Source organism: Scyliorhinus torazame, chromosome 3 (assembly GCF_047496885.1).
Source record: "Scyliorhinus torazame isolate Kashiwa2021f chromosome 3, sScyTor2.1, whole genome shotgun sequence".
Taxonomy (NCBI): Eukaryota; Metazoa; Chordata; class Chondrichthyes; order Carcharhiniformes; family Scyliorhinidae; genus Scyliorhinus; species Scyliorhinus torazame.
The window spans coordinates 133,882,194-133,905,047 of record NC_092709.1 but is presented as its reverse complement, the minus strand read 5'-3'; the positions used below and the strand labels follow the sequence as shown (position 1 = coordinate 133,905,047).

Below are 22,854 nucleotides of genomic sequence, written 5' to 3'. Positions count from 1 at the left end.
TTTTAAAGAAGGTGCTTTTATTTAACGCAGCAATTTCCAAGATGGGAATAGTGAAGTACCAAATTCTGTTAACTATGATGTGAGAGTGCAGGTGCCTGGGAGGCAACCACCTCTCTTGCCTCCTCCACCATTGCTAAGTTATCAGGTTGCTTACCTGATATCCAGTGCTGAATGAGCAGGAATCTTCTCCCATTAAATATTTCAAAAACTGAAACATTGTTTTCGATCCTCGTTCTAGACTCTGTTACTTAACTTCCGACTCTATCCCTCTCCCTGGCAACAGTCTTGGATTAAGCCAGCCTGTTCACAACATTTGGACCAAATTTTCACAAATAAAGAAGGGCGAGAGCCCTGATTCTAGAAGTCCCGAACACAGCACCCGATATTTTCACTAGCCAGGTGTTGGTGATACAGGGGCTGCAACAAATCAAAAATGCAGCCTTCATTTGGAAGTAAATTTTGCCATCCAAGTTTTGAAAACACACTCGGGGAATTTCCGATTTTGAGGAAGAGTAAACTTACCAGAATTCTTTGGAGAGGTCAAGTACCCTTTTAACATTGTTAAGAACAAATATGGATGTGTTTAAAAAGTGGATATGGTCTGTGGAACCGTTAAGCTCGTAATAACATTTTGGGAAAAAACACCGGACCAGTTGAAAAAATATTTGTGCTTGCAAGTTCAATATCTGTTTATTGACATAAGCCAGAGTGTTTCATTAAAGTATTCATGATGCTTGACTACTTTCACAACCTATCATTATTACAGTGGGGGGCATGGTGGGGGGTTTGTAAGTTCACAGTTTGATTGACAGCTCCAAGTGGTTCTAAATGAATTAGCTGTCTTTGATGTGGGACTATGAATACAAATGTTTGTTTTTATACAGGATCAAGTACTTGAATTAATTTAAATATATTGAATGGGCATTTACTACAAGGGTTTTGTAATGTGGTGAAACATTCTTTTATTTGCTCATGGAACATGGGTGTTGCAGGCTGTGCCAGCATTCATTGCCCATCCAAAATTGCCCTTGAAGGGGCAGTTAAAAGCCAACTACATTGCTGTGGGTCTGGAGTCACAAGTAAACCAGAAATGGTAAGGATGGCAGATTTCCTTCCTTAATGGACATCAGTGAACCAGATGGGTTTTAATGACAATCGACAATGGTTTCATGGTCATCATTAGAATCTTAATTCCAGATTTTTATTGAATTCAAATTTCACCATCTGCAGTGGCGGGGATTTGAACGTGGGTCCCCAGTGAATTACCCTGGGTCTCTGGTTTACTAGTCCAGTGACAATACTACTATGCCACCACCTCGTCTGCAGCGAGTAATTCATCCCCTGACTCCCCACTGTCTGTCCACCATCTACAAGGCACAAGTCAGGAGGGTGATGGATCCCCTTGCCTGGATGAGTGTGGATCCTACAACACACAAGAAACTTGATATCATCCAGGACAATTCAGGCCGCTTGATTGACATCCCTTCCATAAACTCTCATTCCTCCCACCACTGAGGCTCAATGGAAGCAGTGTGTACAAGCTACAAGTTGCAGGACAGGAACTCACCAAGGCTCCTTCAACAGCACCTTCCAAACCTTCATCCTCTACCATCTAGAAAGGCACGATTCGACTCATCGATCGACAGTCCCAATGCGCCACAACAAAAAACCGCACCGACCTCCTCAGAAGACAAAAACGGGACACAACCCTTCGTCGTCCAGTACTTCCCCGGAGCGCAGAAACTACGACATCTTCTTCGCAGCCTTCAACATGTCATCAATGAAGACAAACATCTTGCCAAGGTCATCCCCACACCCCCACTACTTGCCTTCAAACAACCGCGCAACCTCAAACAAACCATTTTTGTTTACAGCAAACTACCCAGCCTTCAGAACAGCGACCACGGCACCACACAGCCTGCCATGGCAATCTCTGCAAGACGTGCCAGATCATCAACATGGGTACCACCATTACACGCAAGAACACCACCCACCAGGTACGCGGTACATACTCTTGCGACTCGGCCAACGTTGTTTACCTCATACGCTGCAGGAAAGGATGTCCCGAAGCGTGGTACATTGGCGAGACCATGCAGACGCTGCGACAACGGATGAACGGACATCGCGCGACAATTGGCAGGCAGGAATGTTCCCTTCCAGTCAGGGAAAACTTTAGCAGTCAAGGGCATTCAGCCTCTGATCTTCGGGTAAGCGTTCTCCAAGGTGTCCTTCAGGGCGCGTGACAACGCAGAATCGCTGAGCAGAAACTTATAGCCAAGTTTCGCACACATGAGGACGGCCTCAACCGGGACCTTGGCTTCATGTCGCATTACATTCACCTCCGACCATCTGGCCTGGGCTTGCGAAATCCTACCAACTGTCCTGCCTTAAGACAATTCACACCTCTTTCTGGATCTATAAAGACTTAATTACCTGCAAAGACTCGCATTCAAAGTATCGTATTGCATCTTTGACTTTGTCTATATATATGTTTCTGGAACCCACCCTTTCATTCACCTGAGGAAGGAGCAGTGCTCCGAAAGCTAGTGATTCTAAACAAACCTGTTGGACTTTAACCTGGTGTTGTAAAACTTCTTACTGTGCTCAACCCAGTCCAAGGACAGCATCTCCACATCTAGAAAGGCAAGGAAAGACACATGGGAACACATGGGCAGGTGGTAAGCATTGCTGCCTCACAGGTTTAATTTCACCCTTGGGTGACTGTCTGTGTGGGGTTTGTACTTTCTCTCTGTGTCTGCATGGGTTTCTTCCTGTTTCCCCTCGTAGTCCAAAGATGGGCAGGTTAGGTCGATTGACCATGCTAAATTGCCTATTAGTGTCCAAGGATGTGCAGGTTAAGGTGGGTTTATGGGGATAGGGCAGGGGTGTGGGTCTGGGTGGATGCTCTTTCAGAGGGTCGGTGCAGGCGCGATGGGCTGAATGGCCTCCTTCTGCCTATAGGAATTCTATGGTTTTACTACCACCTGGAAGTTTCCCTCCAAGTCACTCACCAACCTGACTTGGAAGGCTGTTCCTTCATTGTTGCTGTGTCAAAGTCATTGAACTCCCTCCCTAACAGCACAGTGGGTGTACTTACGCCATATGTACTGCAGCAGTTCAGGGAGGCGTCTCACTCCCACCTTCTCGAGGGCAATTCGCTATGTGCAATAAATGCTGGTCTAGCCAGGACACCACATCCTGTAAGGAAATTAATTTTTAAAATGAGGTGCCTCAGAATGTTTTGTTATGTTAAAGGCATTATATTATTATAAGTTGTCGGAGTGGGAAAGACTGGAGAAGGTGAATACATGGGGGTATGAAATTGGTCTTAGGAATGGGGTGCCATGGGAGCAATGGAATTGGGAATGGGATTGGCAAAGGAAGAGAGGAGATGGCATGGGATGATATGAGACAGATGAAAGGGATGGAATGAATATGGCATGGGATGAGGATTTATTGAAGTACTGTTGCAATAAAGACACTGATTTCACCACAAATATTTTGCAGGCCTAAGCTAGCATTACGAGAATCTGAATCACAACTCATCCCATTGCTATTCGGTAAACTGAATCAAAACACACAAGAAATCCTTCAATACCTCGCCTCTAGCTATATTCCTGGTCTTTATGTGGGAGGATAAACAGAAGCATACTTAATCTATCAGAAAGTACAGATGTTAATTCAAAGTGAATAATGTAGGAAGGAAGGATGAGTAATAATGTAATAACATAAGGGGCATTTCGGGGATGTACAGTAAGTTACACAACGATTTTTATAAAGCTAAGGATTGACAAAAGAATATATTTTGTATTTCATAACTGGTGTTGGGGGGGGGGGGGGTGGGAGGGAGGTGGGGAAAGAGAATTTCAACTGAACTACCAGCCTAAAAAAATTCAAAAATTTATGTATGTAACTTGGTAAAATCTGATTTGGAAGTTCTCTATCTTCTTTATGTGTGTATGCAGATATCTTTGTTGTGAAGGTTAAGGTTGCTTTTAGATGAACAACTTTGCATCAAAGCAAATTTATTTCTTGCTTTATTGTCATGGAACACAATTGTTGTGCAAATCTGTTTGTGAAAACTAGCTTGTTGGATAGCCTGGAACGTTTATATATTTTTCATGTTGAGTGTATGAATAGATGTATCTGTGCTGTCAAAATATTAAACATTCATTTGCTTGGGAATGGAGATTTGTGAACATCTGCCAGCATGAATGTGCTGAGTATGTATGCTCCTGCTTGCTGAACGGCAAGAGGTGTAGATATTTTTGACTTGGATTGGTAGTTTAAAACAATAAACACCGTTATTCTAGCTGCCGATAAAACATCTTTCCCCATTTTCATTTCCATTGTTGGTCAGGAGAAACATATATTGATTAGCTAGCTGATTCGATATCGCCCAGATAAAAGTAACTTTGTGACATGAAACCTATAGTATTACTCTGGTCCCTAAGTTGTGCTTTGTGTTCGCTACCTGCCAGTTTCACATCAGCAATTGTAATAGAATGGGTGCCTCACTCAACTATGGAGAACGTTTGGTTAGTTTACCATATACTTGGAAAGCAATCATTTTATCTTACCATTCGTCTAATATTCTGGCATGTTATTTTTCTATGATTTTCATTAACTTGACTTCTGTTCAAATGTTCTAATTTTGAGTAGCTTCTCAAACTGCTTTCTTCACAGCAACTTTCCTAACCAGAACCTGTTCTTTGTGATCCAGTTATGCCTTTTTCATATTGTACCCTTATTGAGTTGCCTGACCAATACTTATTTGAACAGAGATTAAATGTAATGTCATGTTACATCAGCACTCCCCATGAATTATCAGAATGTTAAAACTAAGACCAGCGTTTGTGTGCATTTATTTTTTACAAAGACATACACTTGAGGCACAGAAGAATTCAGCAAGTAATATCAAAAAGATTCTAAATTACCAGAAGCAAAATATGTAATGGGTTAATTACTCTTTTTGTAGACAAAAACCTTGCAAATTTCCAATTTTTGGATTGATAAATTGATAAACAAAAATGAAAGCAGCTCCCCATTTTCCCCTGTCTCCCCCAAACACTGTTTTATCTGAAGGGAATGTTTCTGATTTAATTGTCTGTAAACTGGATATCAAGCATGGTCAGGGAACCAGGTTCACTATTTTATTATCAGTGTCATTCAATCAGAATATTTATTGGCAACAATCACAAATTAGTGGGATGTTGACCTATGGCCGCTTTTAATAAATTACAGTATTTCTTGCACAGAAGTAACGAGGATGCTTATATTGGCTTGAGCAGGATATTCATATTGTCGTTGCAATAAATGTGCATTTCTGTACTTGCAGAAGAATTTGAAGTTGTGCTAAGAGGAAATGGCTTCATGGCAGGCAGAGGCACGGATCTGATCTTATGCAGATACTACATAAATGCTTCAACTATTCTAAGTAAGTGTGTGAACATCCATAAAGGCAACAAGTAAGGAGGACTATAAATAATTAACATCGGGGGCTTTTGCCAAAATTGGCAGAGCTGCCCATAGACTAGCCAACCAACAGCTGATATTGTCATACACATGGAATCATACCTTAAGACAATTTTGCAGACACCACCATCACCATCTCTGGGTGCATGTAATGCCAGCAACACACAAGAAGCGTAACACCATCCAGGACAAAGCAGCCCAATTGACCGGCACTCCATCCACCATCTTCCTCTATCACTGATGCACAGTGGCAGCAGTGTGTACCATTTACAAGTGACATTGCAGCAACTGGCCAAACCTCCTTAGTCAACCCCTTTCCAAGCTTGAGACTTGTACCACCGAGAAGGGCAAAGGTGCCATACACATGAAACAATATCTGCAAGCTCCCCTCCAGGTCTGACTTGGAAGCATATCACCACTCCTTCACTGTCACTGGGTCAAAATCCTGGAATTCCCTTCCTAACAATACTGTGGGTGTACGTACACCGTATAGCCTGCAGTGGTTCAAGAAGATGGCTCATCACCATCTTCTCAAGGGCAATTAGGAGTGGGCAATAAATGCTGAATTTGCCAGTGATGCCCACATCGCATGGAAGAACATAGTTAGTCTTTTGTCAAGCTGTCGGGGGTCTTGAACACTGGCCAGAGGACTGACTGTGAGTGAGGCCTGACGTAGACATTGGCAACCTACAGACCTTCCCCACTCCTGGGGTGAGAGTGGGATGGGAACACTGGGGAAGCCAACCCCCCTATCCCATGACAGGTCCCTCAGTTGGGCACAGAGTGCCTGATCACGAGGGATCCTTGGCTACTTCCAAACCTGACTGGGTCTGCTGAGCACCCTTCTGAGGGCACGTATAGGAAAGCCATTCAACCCCTGAGCCACCACTGAATTGCAGTGGGCTCAGGGATAATGGGTTTCAGTTGGCTCATTAATGAGCCTAATTGACATCCCACAGTCAGGCATCGAGGAACTCCACATCAGCTCCTTTCACTCTCCCATGTTTCCTCCAGGCAGACTGTATTAAATTCAGCCCATATTATTCTAATGTTTCTGGAAATTCGGAAATTATTTTTAAAGAATTTATTTTTAAATCGAGAAAGTGTATTTGCACTACCTAGGGTCCATCAAATTTAGTCAGTTTTGTTCTACTTGAACTTTTCAAAGTTAATTTTCCAAAATATATGTGTCGTTTTCATGTTAATCTGTGTCATTCCTGCTGCAAAGTGTAATGCCCATTTAAAAAAATAAAATGTTACATTTAATACCTTTGGAAACACATTTATTTGTCAGTTCATTAAACAGTTCAGTATAAGGAACTCATGCAATGATTCATTTTCCAGCTGAGAGACCAAGTATCAAGGCGACGGATAATTATCTCCTGTGCCCAGCACCCGTGTTACAGGAAGTGGGGCAGTAAGTACTCATTTCATATGCAACTGTAATTATAAATAACCAGACATTTGACAGGATATTATCGAATCTCTGAGTTTCCCTTCATACTACACTGCTTACAGTTTTATTATTGATCATTGCTTGTCACATGACTGTCTTATATCTGATTAAGAATGTTTTTGTATTGCATTTAAAATGTAACCAAAGTAGGGGTCAGAAGACAATAAAGGATATATACAGGGTTATTAAAGGATTCCTTGTAGCTGATTCAGATGAACTCCCAGGACATGGCAAAGATGTTAATTGGCTTATTTGCATCAATCTTCTCTCTGGTTCACCATGCTAAGTCACTATTAGTGCAACATATGGTTGAAAATTACTAAATCGATATAATCCATTAGGAATGGGGGATCAGAATGGAGGTTATGCTACTGGGAATGTTCTGTAAGCTTCTAAATAATAAGAGCAAGTTAGAAGAGCAAATCTACAGGAAAATCACAGAGATGTGCAAGATATTTTGAGTGATATAGGGGAACTTTAATTATCCAAATCTCCATTAGACTAATGCTAGACAAGGGTAAGGATGGGGAGAAATTTATCAGTTGTGTTCAGTAGAATTTCCTTGACCGGTATGTTCTCAGTCCATCTGCAATGGAGGCATTGCTGGGAAATGAGGTGGGTCAAGTAGACCAAGTGTCTGTGGGGAACACTTGGGTAAGAGTGACCATTGCATCATAAGGTCTGGATCAGTAATGGAGAAGAGCCAGGAACAATCTAAAGTAAAATTCTAAATTGAAAACTTTCAATGGGATGAGAGGGTTTCTAGCCTGTGTAATATGGATTCAAAGATTGACAGGAAAAAACTGCAATGGAATAATCAGTTATCTTTAAGGAGATGTTTTAGTTACAGACTTAGTGAAAGGTAAGGGAACTGAAACTATGGCTCCTTGGATGCTGAGGGAAATATAATATGATGCAAAAAAATAGTGTATAAAGCAGTCAGGTGAATTTGTCAAGCGAGGACCAGGTCAAATACATTAAGTTGAGAGAGGAAGTGAAAAGAGAATATGAATGGAATGGCAGTTAACAGAAAGGGAACCCAAAAGTCTTCGATCAGCACATAAATAGTAAACTGGAAGTAAGAAAGAAGAAGTAAGAGTAGTGGGTTTTTTCATCCTTTAAGATGAAGATGACCATATTTTTCATCTGGGCTGTTTGATAGAGTTCCAGTGGTACATAAGTAATTAGTAAGACAGATCTGGACACGGAAGGTTCTACCACAATAGGGCAGGTGGGTATTTACCAAAGAAGAGGAGGAGGCTGACAAAATAACCGAGAGGCGGAGATTTTTTTTTTACCATAGAATTTACAGTGCAGAAGGAGGCCATTCGGCCCATCGAGTCTGCACCAGCTCTTGGAAAGAGCACCCTACCCAAGGTCAACACCTCCACCCTATCCCCATAACCCAGTAACCCCACCCAACACTAAGGACAATTTAGGACACTAAGGGCATTTTATCATGGCCAATCCACCTAACCTGCACATCTTTGGACTGTGGGAGGAAACCGGAGCACCCGGAGGAAACCCACGCACACACGGGGAGGATGTGCAGACACCGCACAGGCAATGACCCAAGCCGGAATCAAACCTGGGACCCTGGAGCTGTGAAGCAATTGTGCTATCCACAATGCTACCATGCTGCCTGTTGAGGAAATCGATGGGATGAAAATTGATTGGCCGTATGTACTGGAAAGGCTGCACTTAGAATGGATAAGTTGCTGTGTCCGGATGGCTTACATCCCAGGTTGCAAAAGGAAAGCGATGGGGGATGGAGATAGCAAAAAGGCTTGCTGTAATCTTTTCATCTTTCCTAGATACAGTCTATGTGCCAAATGACTGGACAGTGGCAAATGTGGTAAGCTTGTGCAAGAGACATTCCTGGTAACTATAAGTCAGTCAGTGTAGCACTAAGATGGGTAAGGTGTCAGAGACAATAATGAGTGGAAAGATTAACAGGCACTTGGAAAAATTTGAGTTAATTAAGCAGAGCCAACATGGACATTTAAAGTCAGATCATGCTTGACTAATCTAATTGAATTTTTTGATGAAGTAACAGAGAAGTTTGATGAAAAGAATGCAATGGCTGACCAGGCTTCGTTCTTCGCTATCTGAAAGCAGAAATGTTGAATGGCAGAGGGTTGGACTGAGGGAAGTACAGTGACGTAGAAAGCAAAAGGTGTTTGTCATACCATATGCCGTTTGCACTTCATGCACGATTGCAGGAGGAGGCTGAGGTGTGTTTTGAGAAGGGGTGTAAGCCAACAACATCCTGTCATTCTGAATACTTTTGGCAATGTTGGGTGTAATGGACTCTGACACAGCCTACCTTATAATGTGAAGCACCATACCCAGGAGGCTTAGATTATGTCAATGTGCATGTCCATCTCTGTTTCTGCTCTGCTTTCCACTGACAAGCTGGAAATGTGTGGAGGCAGTGAGAGGTGAGTGTGAGGCTGGCAGCGTTGCTCGCTCAGTGAGGTGGAGTGTTTGAGTGTAAGGCCTGAGTTCTGCCTGCTAGAGATTGGTGTTGGGGGTGTGGTGCATTGAGCAGTGTGTGAGATTGGCCGAGTGGTAGGATGGAGATGTGTGAACTGCATTCACTCAACTTGACCATGCCTGAGGGGTAATTGATCTTCCAGTGGGACTACCACCTGACCCTTGGAGCCAGATTCCAGGAATTGTCACGCTGGCCAGCTGCTCTTATTATCTACTCTTGGTACCCCACAGGAACATTGGACAGAATTTTCCCAGCAGAGTGGAAGCTAATTCAGTGTATTTGGGGTGGAAAAGTGCTGCAATTGATGTGAGATCAGGGCCCCATTCTTCCATCCAGTTGTTTTTCCCTGGGATGGGATTGAAGGTGAGCCGGGCATCCCCTTGCAATTGTCAGATAAAGAATTTGGAGGTGTATTAAGTAGTAAAAATGCAAATTGGACGGTACAGCAGCACGGTAGCATTGTGGACAGCACAATTGCTTCTCAGCTCCAGGGTCCCAAGTTCGATTCCCGGCTTGGGTCACTATCTGTGCGGAATCTGCATATTCTCCTCGTGTGTGCGTGGGTTTCCTCCGGGTGCTCCGGTTTCCTCCCACAGTCCAAAGATGTGCAGGTTAGGTGGATTGGCCATGCTAAATTGCCCTTAGTGTCCAAAATTACCCTTAGTGTTGGGTGGGGTTACTGGGTTATGGGGATAGGGTGGAGGTGTGGACCTTGGGTGGGGTGCTCTTTCCAAGAGCCGGTGCAGACTCAATGGGCCGAATGGCCTCCTTCTGCACTGTAAATTCTTTGGCTATGGACCTGTTTTAAACTTTAATCCTATCCTGGATTCCCCAGGCAGGGCCACTGAGGTGAATTGACAGCGTGAAGAGCTTCTTCACTGAAAATACCAAGCTTCTGTAGGCTTTGAACAGTGCCAGTTGAAGAGCTCCAGCCATGGTGAGCCAGAGACAACTGTTCAGAGTGCTACTAGTCTCTGAGTGATTTTGCTGTTTGCTAGGTAGTTCAGTCATTTTCAGCTGTGCTCTTCGGCTGACAGCTTCCAGCATTCCTCCATGACCCGCAGCTTAGACAGTTCCATTGTCCACCTTTGCTTGCTCATGAGCAGAGTTCATGCCACTGCGAATGACAGCAAGGCCAGCAGCTGCCGTCTTCTCAGTCATGTGCCTCACCACAGGGTAAGCAAGATGGACACAGAGATCTATCTGGAGGGAGGGGAGACCCCCAACATCACAGGGCATATAGGCAGACGAGCAACTCTCTTGATGTGTGAAAACCAGAGCCTGCAGTATGCCCAAGATTCCACAGCCCAGCGATTGCCACATCTGCAGCCTTGGTGAACAAGAGTGATTCTCCTGCAAACAGGTGGGTATGTGTTGGCAATGGCTGACAAGGTGCCTGTCACTGGAGGGCCTCCATGACCCTGGGCCACTGCCATTCTTCAAGTTATGCACTCATCTGCAGAGAAATAAAGCAGAGAGGTGTACGTGACCATAATGGCTTGTGTTTTGAGAATGTAAGGACAACATTTGTGGAGTCATGGGTAAAATGGAGTGTGAGCATTGGTTTTTCAGATGGGGATGTGGGGTGCCCGGAGAAGGAGGAACGAGTGCAGTTACAAGGGGCGTTATCCTGAGGAATGCTGTTCAAGAGAATGCTGGAGAAGTCAGTGTGTGGGTTGGCACCTGAAAATGTTATACTGCTCACCTTTCCAGCCCACCTGAGGCCCTGGATCTTTTTGGCAAACTGTCACCATGTTGGAGAGTCCACACTGTTGCTGCTGACCTCTTCGACTACATCCTTCCATGCTTTCTAGACTGAGATGTTATCCATTTTGGTCGGAATAACAGCAAAAGGGATTATTTAAATGATAAAATATGAAAACATGCTGCTGTGCAGAGGGACCTGGATGTCCTAGTGCATGAGTCACAAAATGTTAGTTACAGGTGCAACAGGTTATTAAGAAGGCGAGTGGAGTGTTGTCCTTCATTGCTAGAGGGATGGAGTTTCAGGCTCGGGAGGTTATGCTGTAACTGTAAAAGGTGTTAGTGAGATGTTAAGAGGATGGCTGATGTTAAGTGCTGGTTTGTTCAAATCCCAGAAAGGAAACTTGAAATGACCGCCCTCAACTGTATTTTTTGCAATTTGATATAGTGTGAGGAAAGATTTGGAATCCAGTGAATGATGCCCCAGATATTTTGTGATGATTTTAATTTTTTTAAAGAAGAACTAGAATAAAATAACAATGAAGTACACTTAGATAAGAACATAAGAACTAGGAGCAGGAGTAGGCCATCTGGCCCCTCGAGCCTGCTCCGCCATTCAATGAGATCATGGCTGATCTTTTGTAGACCCAGCTCCACTTTCCGGCCTGAACACCATAATCCTTTATTCCTGTATTCTTCAAAAAACTATCTATCTTTATCTTAAAAACCTTTAATGAAGGAGCCTCAACTGCTTCACTGGGCAAGGAATTCTATAGATTCACAACCCTTTGGGTGAAGAAGGTCCTCCAAAACTCAGTCCTAAATCTACTTCCCATTATTTTGAGACTATGCCCCCTAGTTCTGCTTTCACCCACCAGTGGAAACAACCTCCCCGCATCTATCCTGTCTATTCCCTTCATAATTTTATATGTTTCTATATGATCCCCACCCCCCCGCATCCTTCTAAATTCCAACGAGTACAGTCCCAGTCTACTCCACCTCTCCTCGTAATCCAATCCCCTCAACTCTGGAATTAACCTGGTGAATCTGCTCTGCACACCCTCCAGTGCCAGTACGTCCTTTCTCAGGTAAGGAGACCAAAATTGAACACAGTACTCCAGGTGTGGCCTCACTAACACCTTATACAGTTGTAGCATAACCTCCCTAGCCTTAAACTCCACACCTCTAGCAATGAAGGACAACACTCCATTCGCCTTCTTCATCAACTGTTGGACCTGTAACCTAACATTTTGCGACTCATGCACTAGCACACCCAGGTCCCTCTGCACAGCAGCATGTTTTAATATTTTATCATTTAAATAATAATCCCTTTTGCTGTTATTCCTACCAAAATGGATAACCTCACATTTGTCAACATTGTATTCCATCTGCCAGACCCAAGCCCATTCACTTAAACTATCCAAATCCCTCTGCAGACTTCCAGTATCCTCTACACTTTTTTGCTTCACCCCTCATCTTAGTGTCGTCTGAAAACCTGAACACATTGCACTTGGTCCCCAACTCCAATGTAAATTGTGAACAATTGTGGACCCAATACTGATCCCTGAGGGACACCACTAGCTACTGATTGCCACCCAGAGAAACACCCATTCATCCCCACTCTTTGCTTTCTATTAATTAATCAATCCTCTATCCATGCTACTATTTTACACTTAACGCCATGCATCTTTATCTTATGCAGCAACCTTTTGTGTGGCACCTTGTCAAAAGCTTTCTGGAAATCCAGATATACCACATCCATAAGACAATGGTTTTACACAGTATCATTACTTTAAACTGTTCCAAGAAATCTTAACTTCACTACTTTTAGAGGTAGCTCTCCTCAAACTGCTCCACGACATTCTATAAAGATCCAAAAGCTGTTCCCACATCGTGCACTTATAACTCTTTGGGGTTGCTTCTGACGTAAACTAGCAGCTTGCTTGTCACAAACACTCTGCTTTTTGGGTATTAAATAACGATTCCTGCTTTTGACTGAGGTCAAAAACAGCTCTCTGCATGAGTTTAATTATCTCCTTAAATACCCTTTACCCATTTTGATCTTCCCTTTATCTGACCTCACTCCTTAGAACTGCTCATCAACATATAAAATGCACTAGTTCCATTAACACAGTCACTCCATCCCTGCCTCAATTATCTCATGTATTTCAGCAGTTTTAAAATGTATACCCAAGACATTACCAGCAGATATTCCAATTTCTTGAATTTTCGTGAGATTTTCATGACACCAATAATGTATGACAGATGTCGTCCTTTTCCTCTTGCCCTTGGGAAAAATCATCTGACTGCAGCCCCACACATCTCACAACATGACCTTCAGGTAATGGTAAGAGACATGGGGGACAGTCTCCTCTCCATACCTGGTTGCTGGAGCCTTAGAAACAAAGTGCTGCTGAGCCCCACTGTGGGTTTCCATGCGGCGGGCTGGCAAGCCATTGGTGTCTTCATTCACATCTTTGGGATTGGGTCTTAATTCACATCTTTGGGATTGGAAGATCCCACTGGTGAGGAGAGCTGGAAAATTCCTGCCCTTGTAACCTGTCGTCCCTTTAATTGGAAACGCTTCCTTTGATGTGCCATTCTTGCTGGCCTCTCTTTTGGTTGGAGAGGCAGGATGGTAATGACTTTTCACTGGGAAGGAACAATGGCTGGATGAGCAATCCGGCAAGCTTAGTTCCCAATCCAAATATGGTCCCACTGTTCTGTCAGGGACTCTGGTGAGAAGGTTCTGCTAATAGCTCTCCTCCTTTCCAACTCCGAGCTCCACTTCAGAAACCCGGGGAGCCCTCCCTTTTGCTTCATTTTCTCTGTTTTTTCTTCTCCCTAAACATTCCACAATCTGCAACAACTTCTGTGCAATAAGTGCAACTGTCCTCTCAGATGGACAGGTTAACGTTTTTGCTATTCAGGGTGCTGGGGCCTCTTTTCAGTGTGCAGCCAATCATTAGCACATTTAGTACTGGGCTGAATGTTCAAATCATTGAAATGAACAGGCAGAGTGAAGTTTATGTGCCGCCTGCCTCAGTGGGACCGGGCACAGGATGATCACCCATTGTGATGTTTGCTCTTAAAAATGGACCCCAAGGTTCCTAAGGATGACTAACTTTGTGGAGTATTTTAGAGGGGAACTGTGGTTAGTATGGACAGGGCAAACAACAGCTTGTCTCTTTAACAATCAGATTCAAGGATTCTTTCAAACCCATTCGCCCCAATATTTCTGGGTAAAGGGAGGCTCGAGGCTGGGTTGTGTGGTGGGGGTGGTGGTTGGAGATTCAGAAAGTTGGGTTTTCTGCTCTTCGTCTTCCTGACTTTCTTCTCTTAAAACTGGAGTTGAGTAACACCTAAGCAGGTTAAGCTGAAGTTTGAGATTTCTGAATACTTCAACATCCCACTGAACTCAAATGGACTGTTAAGGATTAAATTTCACTCCCTATTGAATCTAAAACAGGGTTTATGTATCAAAATATTTAATTCATTGCAAAACCATGTACAGAAAGCAAAATAAAGAGAGTAAAAGAAAGATAAGATTGAAAGCAAGTGAGAACTTAAACTTTCCAATGTGAATTGAATCCTGAGGGAATGAGACTTCACATTTGTAAAAAAAAAACATTTTGAGGATATGAGAGTTTGATTAAGAGAATTGAAACCTTATCATGCCATTAAAATACTATCTTGTATTTGAATGTACCGGCCCTAACTTTTTCTGTGGCACATAATGGGTAAGCCATGTAACTACTGCAACTTAACGCATTTTTATAGGTTTTAATCTTGATCCTATTTGCATTGTACCTGTGCAGCATAGGTTCTGGAGAAGAAGGGCAAATCAGACCGTACCTCCTTAATCTCAACATTTAATTACTGTCCAAATTCCTTTCTAATAACGCTGATAGCCGCACCACTATTATTACAAAATCTGGGTCAATGTTATAATATTAGAAAAACAGCTTTGGGAGATGAATGTGTTGAAAAATTCAAATGACTAAGTATGAATGCATAATTATTAGTAAACTTAAGGTATTCTAATAACCTAAGGATGAGAATCCAGTTACTGTACGTTGCTGATTGGATGTGGGTCTCTTCATTTTGGCCTAGCTTTGTGGCACCTCATAGCATGAGTCTGTTCCTGGTTGATCCATCACAGCTAGCACATCATTTTTGGTGAATCCATCACCTGCTGCTGTACAATCGCTTCCGATGGAACCCAAGGCTCATACCTTGGCCTCACCCTCTTGCTTTCTATCTGTAGTTTCTTGGTGACAACACCTCAGTTATACACAATGTGAACCTCCTTCTCAACTATCTGTCTGGCCTATTTGGTGTTCAGATTAAAACGGAAGTATTCGTCAATAGATAGCAAACCTTGTATGTAAGATTTGCACTGGGAATCCTGCTATAAAATGTATTGCTTTTACTTATCAAGACAAAATTACTGTAATAGCTTGTGTTAGTTTGTGTTAGTTACTGTAATAGTTTGTGTTACACACACTTTTGAGCATATTTTCTGTTCTTGAGAAGTAATGAGCTTTAGGACGAATACAATAATTTTGATACATGGGTGGACTAAATATTTTGATGTATGAATGGAGTGCATAAGACAAAACCACTGCAAAAACATAGCTGGTTTCAACATGAATGTTAATTAAGAACTGTGCTATTGATGTACTTTGGACCGCTTTTATCAATGTCGATGTTAAGGTTTTCTCTCCACTCAATTCCAGTTGGGTTAATGATGATCTCCAGTGCACTGGTTGAAGCTAGTTTAATTGCATTGTATAGATTTTCTCAATTTATGTGAAGCTATTACATCCAGCTGTTCTATACGTCACAGCTGGATTACTGCACTTTTCGTTATGCAGGCTAATTGACTATTTAGCTACTTCAGCATGTAAAATGAGTACTGTTACAGGTTCATTGTAATTGGCTAATTTTCCATTACTGCAAATGAAATCTGATTTCAAAGATTGTCTGCCGGAAAGTTATATTCAGCATGTTAATTTCTGTTTTTTTCAAAAAGGCTTGCGAACCATTTTTCCCAAAAGGAAGTATGGCTTTTCTAAATGGAGTATCAGTTCTTCAAGTCAGCAGTAAAGTCAGAGGGATATGATACTTTAAACTCCAGAATTTTCTGAAAACTATTGACATTATCATTTCCAATTATGTTATTTGGGGCTGAAATTTTGCTCTTTGGTGTTATTATGCAAATACAATGTTAATTCTAAAACAGGTTAACGTCTATTCTGAGTGGGCAGAAGCATTTTGCATCAATCCATACCCCGACATTGCAAAGTGTAATTTTGTACAATTTAAGATAACTAGCACTGCAATTTATGACACTGTCCAAAAACCTGGATCCTTCCAAGACCCACATTAAGATAAATAGCAAAATAAACAGATTTGCTGCTTTCAACTGTTGGCTCTGAAATAAGACTTGCCGATAAGAGTTTCCTGTGATGACTGTCTGCTTCTAGCTCCGAGTTGACAGATGTTTGCAACTTCCCCTAACAGCCACTTCAGGCCTTTTAAAATGATGCTTTAGGCTTTCCCAAATGTATCCACCAGACCTCAGGGAATGCTGCTTCAGGCTTCCTCAAACAGACCCTCCAGGCTTTTCCCTAACCAGATGCTCTATGCTTTAACCAATGGATATTCCAAGAAATGGATGTTAATGACTTTTATGCTGAACATTCTGACTAGTATTTGACTCTCGAGAGTTGATTAAAAAAAAAAAGATCTTGCAAACTTTTTAGAGAAACCAGTGAACACTTGTAATTTCAAAACCTTTTAGATCCAGAGATGGGCTTTGGTCTGTTTTTTTTTGTTGTTGAAGAAAATGCATTTAGATTTGTTTCTTTCCTGCTCAATCTTATCAACGTAGTGAAGGAAATTCTAATTTCTATTTTAGAAACAATTTCCTGTGATTAGCTCAGTTTCTAAATTGCAGCCTTTTATCTGTTCCTCAACCAGCTTTGAATATCGTCATGCATTGCTCAGAAATTTTAATTAAGTACCATAAGACATGGTTGCCAGCCCTTGAAACTTTACAGAATATTGACATTATTATTGATGTTTGACACTGCTCGTATACGATGTAAAAACATGACCAATTATATAAGAACAAATAATTAGGCATATTTAGAACTTAAGGTGCTCTTATGCTTATACAAAAAGAAAGAATGCTTTATTTCACACAAGTTATTTCAAAATGTGTAACATTTTATAAATACGGCATAATATCTGTTGTCTTTCTTACTAGTAACTCCTTCCTCCTGCATGAGTGACATTTTTGAAACTTTAAGCTTGGGAGTCACTTCATTTTCTCTCCGCTTGTTTAAATATTGGTGGTTTCCTATTGTGTAATTATGGGCCTTCGCCCTTCATCGTAGTTCTCAATTGAAAAAAGGTACGTTCAAGTTAAGTGTATTGTTAAATGCAGAGTAAAACCATGTTAATCAATACTATGTTTAATCGTGGACCAGCTGAATAGTAAGATATTTCTTTCCCTGTGCGATTCAGTCGTGTTGATTCAATATATCGCTTTGGGTCTCTTCGGGCCTGATGTTTGTCGGGGGAGCAGGCATTGGTATAGAGACTGGGAAACCTTGTAATGCAGAGGTCCTGACAATGGCAGAACCTAATTGGAATTTTTCCTGCTGGCTGGGTGGGTGATGACAGGAATTGAGAAGCTGACTGGCAGGATGAAAGCTGCATCCTGTGGAGGGGCAGAAAGGACCAAAGGAGAAATTGAAGAGGAGGGGTGGAGAAGGCTGTGGGTTGGGGGAGGGGTTTGAGCAGAGGAGGAGTTTGTGGGGGCAGGCGGATTAACTTGGGAATGCCACTCCTTCTACTCGCCCACAGACATTGCTGGAAAGGCACTTTACCTGATAGATCTAGTTGTAGTCACATGCATCAGCTGCTGGGTTTTCTAAACTCTAGGAAAATTGATCCACAGCTATTAAATCCAGGGCTGCTAACATTTGAGTCATTGAGCTTAATTACCATATTTAAATAACAACTGACCCGCCTCTTTAGAGCAGATTAATTCCTCCCCCTCCCCCCTATAGCCATCTGGGATGGCCACTTTCAACAAGAAACATGGACGTTCGCAAAGCCTAATGGGAAATATGGACAATGAAAGATTCAGGCAGGCTCAGAGCCTGAATGTATATTTGTGAGCAAAGAATCCAGACAGCATCGAAACCCCCAACCAATTAGCATTTTGTTGGCCCATCTCCGTAAGACAAAGGACCGATACTCGAGTAATCAATACAATCCCAGATATTTTGGCGCCACTCCCTTTACTCAGGAAGCATCAACAACAGGGTCAATGACCGCTTAGGATACGCCCAGCCATCAAGGCACCCGCCCCTTTATTGGCTCAGATCGAAGGTAGTGATCGAGAACTGCCCAATTAGTGGGGTCCAAACCTAAGGACCGCCCAAAAGAGCGCGAAACTCCCCAAAGATAAAGAGGGCCACTGCCATGTGTTCGATCTCTTTTGGACCTGGCGCTCCGGCAACGTCCACCTCCAATTGCAGCACCACGACCAGAAGCAAATTCAAGTTCAACACCCATTACCAGACGGATGAGCCCAGCTGAGCAGCAGTTACTTCTCCAGACCCAGCAGATCCAGATTCAAACAAAGGCCACTGTTCCTCTGACCTAAGCCGGGTGCCTGAAGTTAACTACAGGTTGTCATAGTTGTTAGGTGTTGTTTAACTAGCAGTGTTTATGTTGCATGTGTAAGTTAATCTTGTGTGTAAATAAAGTACCATTGATCTTGAACTAACTAACTGGTTGTTTGGCTCTTTGATCGATACCCGGTTGAACCTTGTGGTGGTATCATTTGATACCTAGCGACTCTGAGAGCAATATAATATCGATATCTGAAGAAAGAAGGGCAACCTTATTGATTGCCACATTTATAGTGAGTAAAAAAGGCAGCCCCCCCTCCGCCCCCAATCAGGCAGCTTTACTTAAAGTTGGATGTGGACATGTTTGACGTGGGTTGGAGTCGGGTTTCAAATGGCATATTCTCTAATTGAATTAGCTATGCTGATTTTGTAACATGGATGCCATTTCGCCTTACGGTATTTGAATGATAGGTGTACTGCGGCATATAAATAATTTCCTGAGCCCATTTTGCTAGATCTTGTGACACATGACTTTCGGCTGTAGGGTAGGTGGATTGACCATGTTAAATTGCCCCTTAGTGGCCAAAAATGTGCAGGTTAGGTGGGGTTATGGGGATAGCACGGGGAATGGGCCGAGGTAGGGTGCTCGAACGGGGGGGGGGGCGGTGTATCTTCGATGAGCCAAATGTCCTCCTTCTGCACAGACTGAGATGGGACTAATTTCATCAAGGACACTGAATTCCAGAATTTTAAATCTGGTCAGGAATTGGCTGGGCGAAGGTTGGAGCAGGTGATAATTGTCCTAACTTCAGCAACAAGACCTGGTCATGCAGTTTCCAGTGGAAAGTAGTGGCTGGTCAGTAGGTGGAAATGTGATTTTAAAAAAATGTTTTTATTGAACTTTTATCATTTTATATCCAAAGAATACAAAAAGTACAAAAATTACAAACAAAAACAGTAAACCAAATAATAAGAGCAATAATTGAGTAAACCCGCCCCCCTTACTCCCTCCCCCGCCACCCCCCTCTAATAGCTAGCAATAACCAAATCCTTAAAATACAATATGAATGGTTGCTATCTGCGGAAGAACCTATCAATTGACCCCCTCATGGTATATTTGACTTCTTCAAGATGCAAAAATTCCATTAAGTCACCTAGCCACACACCATGGCTCTAGGTGATGTCATCAGCCTCCAACTCTGGAGGAATCGCCTCCGAGCAACCAGCCCGACTTTCTCTTTCACCTTCTCCAGGCTGGCAAATTGCCCTTCCAGAAATATATCACTCACTCTTTCCAGTCCCTTCACCTCACATCCCCCAAATGTGGCATCCAACTTCCGGATTGTACAAGTTGTTCACACAGATAGGGGCCCACCTTAACATTGACCCCCAGCTTGAAATGCTAACGGAGTTGCCTCCATATGGAGACACCACCGGGTTCGAAGAGTATTTTGATGGAGCAAATGGCAACGAGCCCGTCACCACCGCTGCCAAACTGGACCCTCTGCACGACCCAGACTCTATCCATACCCAGGCAGACCCCACACACTCCAACACCGTCTCCGCATTGCAGCCCAGTAGTACATAGAACATACAGTGCAGAAGGAGGCCATTCAGCCCATCAATTCTGCGCAGGCCCACTTAAGCCCTCACTTCCACCCTTTCCCCATAACCCAATAATCCCCACCTATCCTTTTTGGTCACGAAGGGCAATTTAGCATGGCCAATCCACCGAACCTTTCCACCGAACCTGCACGTCTTTGGACTGTGGGAGGAAATTGGAGCACCCGGAGGAAACCCACACAGTCATGGGGAGAACGTGCAGACTCCGCACAGACAGTGACAGGAATCGAACCCGGGACCCTGGCGCTGTGAAGCCACAGTGCTATCTACTTGTGCTACCGTGCTGCCCAGACTTGGCAGCGCAAGGGCCCCCCCCCTTTAGTTTTATTTACTGAAATAAAAACAAAAATCTTGGCCAGGTATTCATCTTGACGGATTGAACCCGGCCCACCAGAACAGTGGAAGCTGTCCAAACCTTTGCAGGTCTGCCTTGATCCAACCCAATAGGTTGGTGTAATTCAATTTATGGAGCCACGCCCAACCCCAAGCCACCTAGACCTCAAGATACTGAAAGCTCGTCCTGGCCTGGCGGAAAGGTCAGCCCCCCCAATCTGGCTCCACTCCCAGAAATGCTGACCACAAAATACTCAATCTTCCCGAAATTTAACTTGTATCACAAGAAGGAGCCAAAGCTCTTTGATATACCTATTATATCCTCCATACCTGACCCTGGGTCCCTTACATATAGCAGAAGGTCATCCACATACAAGAACACCCTGTGCTCCACCCCTCCCCTTATAATTCCTTTCCACTTGTTTTAGGCCCTTGGGGCAATTGCCAATTGCTCAATCGCCAGTGCGAACAAGAGGGGAGACATAGGGCACCCCTGTGTTATACCCCTGTGTTACCGAAACTACCCTGAACTCATGATATTGGGTATGCACGCTGGCCGAAGGAGCCGCGAGCAACAACCCGCACCCACGACACAAACCCAGCACCCAACCCAAACTTCTCCAAGACTGCGAAGAGTTACCTCTACCTCTTTAGGGCAGCACGGTAGCATTGTGGATAGCACAATTGCTTCACAGCGCCAGGATCCCAGGTTCGATTCCGGCTTGGGTCACTATCTGTGCGGAGTCTGCACATCCTCCCCGTGTGTGATTGGGTTTCCTCCGGGTGCTCCGATTTCCTCCCACAGTCCAAAGATGTGCAGGTTAGGTGGATTGGCCATGATAAATTGCCCTTAGTGTCCAAAATTGTCCTTAGGGTGGGGTTACTGGGCTATGGGGATAGGGTGGAGGTGTTGACCTTGGGTAGGGTGCTCTTTCCGAGAGCCGGTGCAGACTCGATGGGCCGAATGGCCTCCATCTGCACTGTAAATTCTATGATAATCTATGAAACCCTGTCAAACGCTTTTTCTGCGCCCAGTGATGTTTATCTCCAGTTCTGGCCCAGCTGCTGGGGAGAGTACACATTGAGCAGCCGCCGCATGTTGGATGACAACTTCTGTCCCTTCACAAATCCCGTCTGGTCCTCCCCAACTACCGCCAGGATCTTGGCCAAAAGCTTCATGTCCACATTGAGCAGTGAAATCGGGCAGTAAGACCCTCACTCTGTGGGATCCTTATCCTTTTTCAGGAGCAGGGAGATGGATGCCTGCCCCAATGTCTCAGGGAGAGAACCCTGCTCCAGGGAATCATTATACATCCTCACCAGTAATGGAACAAACTGATCAGCAAACTTTGTATAAAAGTCTACCAGGATTCCATCCGGCCCGGTGCCTTCTCCGTCTGCATGTTTCCTCGGGCTGTTCAGACCTGCTCCAATTCCAGCAGCGTCGACAGCTCCACCCACAATTCCTTCCCCACCTTAGGAAACTCCAGACCCTCTAAGAACGCTGCCATTCCCTACTCATCCCCTTGGGGCACCAATCTGTAAAACCTCTCATAAAAGGCTTGAAATGCCCCGTTCACCTAGTCTGGGGCAGAGGCCAGCCTATCCTCTGAATCTCTAATCTGTATGATCTCCCTAACAGCCTCCAAACACCTTAGTTGGTGAGTCAAGAGACAACTGTCCTCCCCATATTCATACACCACCCCTTTACTGCCTCAGCTGGCGCACCGTCCTATCCGTAGACAGCAGGTTAACCTGCATTTGCAGCTTTTTCCTGTGTGCCAATAGTTCTAGAGTTGGGTAGCTCACATACCCACGGGTCACTCCTACGATCCAATCCACTAACTTCTGTCACTCCTCCTTGGCCTCCCCATCCATATATGCCCTGTATGATGTGATCTCCCGTCTAATCACCACCTTTTGTCTTAAAAAAAAATATAGAGTACTTAATTCATTTTTTCCAGTTAAGGGCAATTTAGCGTGGCCAATCTACCTACCCTGCACATCTTCGGGTTGTGGGGGTGAAACCCACGCAAACACGGGGAGAATGTGCAAACTCCACACGGACAGTGACCCAGAGCCGGGATCGAACCTGGGACCTCGGCGCCGTGAGG

The 22,854-nt window shown here is 43.7% G+C and overlaps 1 protein-coding gene across 1 annotated transcript in view; it reads left to right on the top strand.

The window, feature by feature from the left end:
- antxr2a (ANTXR cell adhesion molecule 2a) overlaps nt 1-22,854 on the top strand; it is a 303,927-nt gene that overhangs the window by 96,173 nt on the left and 184,900 nt on the right. The window contains exons 9-10 of the mRNA XM_072496233.1: nt 5,339-5,437; nt 6,820-6,892. Of these exons, the coding sequence (XP_072352334.1) occupies nt 5,339-5,437; nt 6,820-6,892 (172 nt within the window). The remainder of the gene's footprint in view (nt 1-5,338; nt 5,438-6,819; nt 6,893-22,854) is intronic.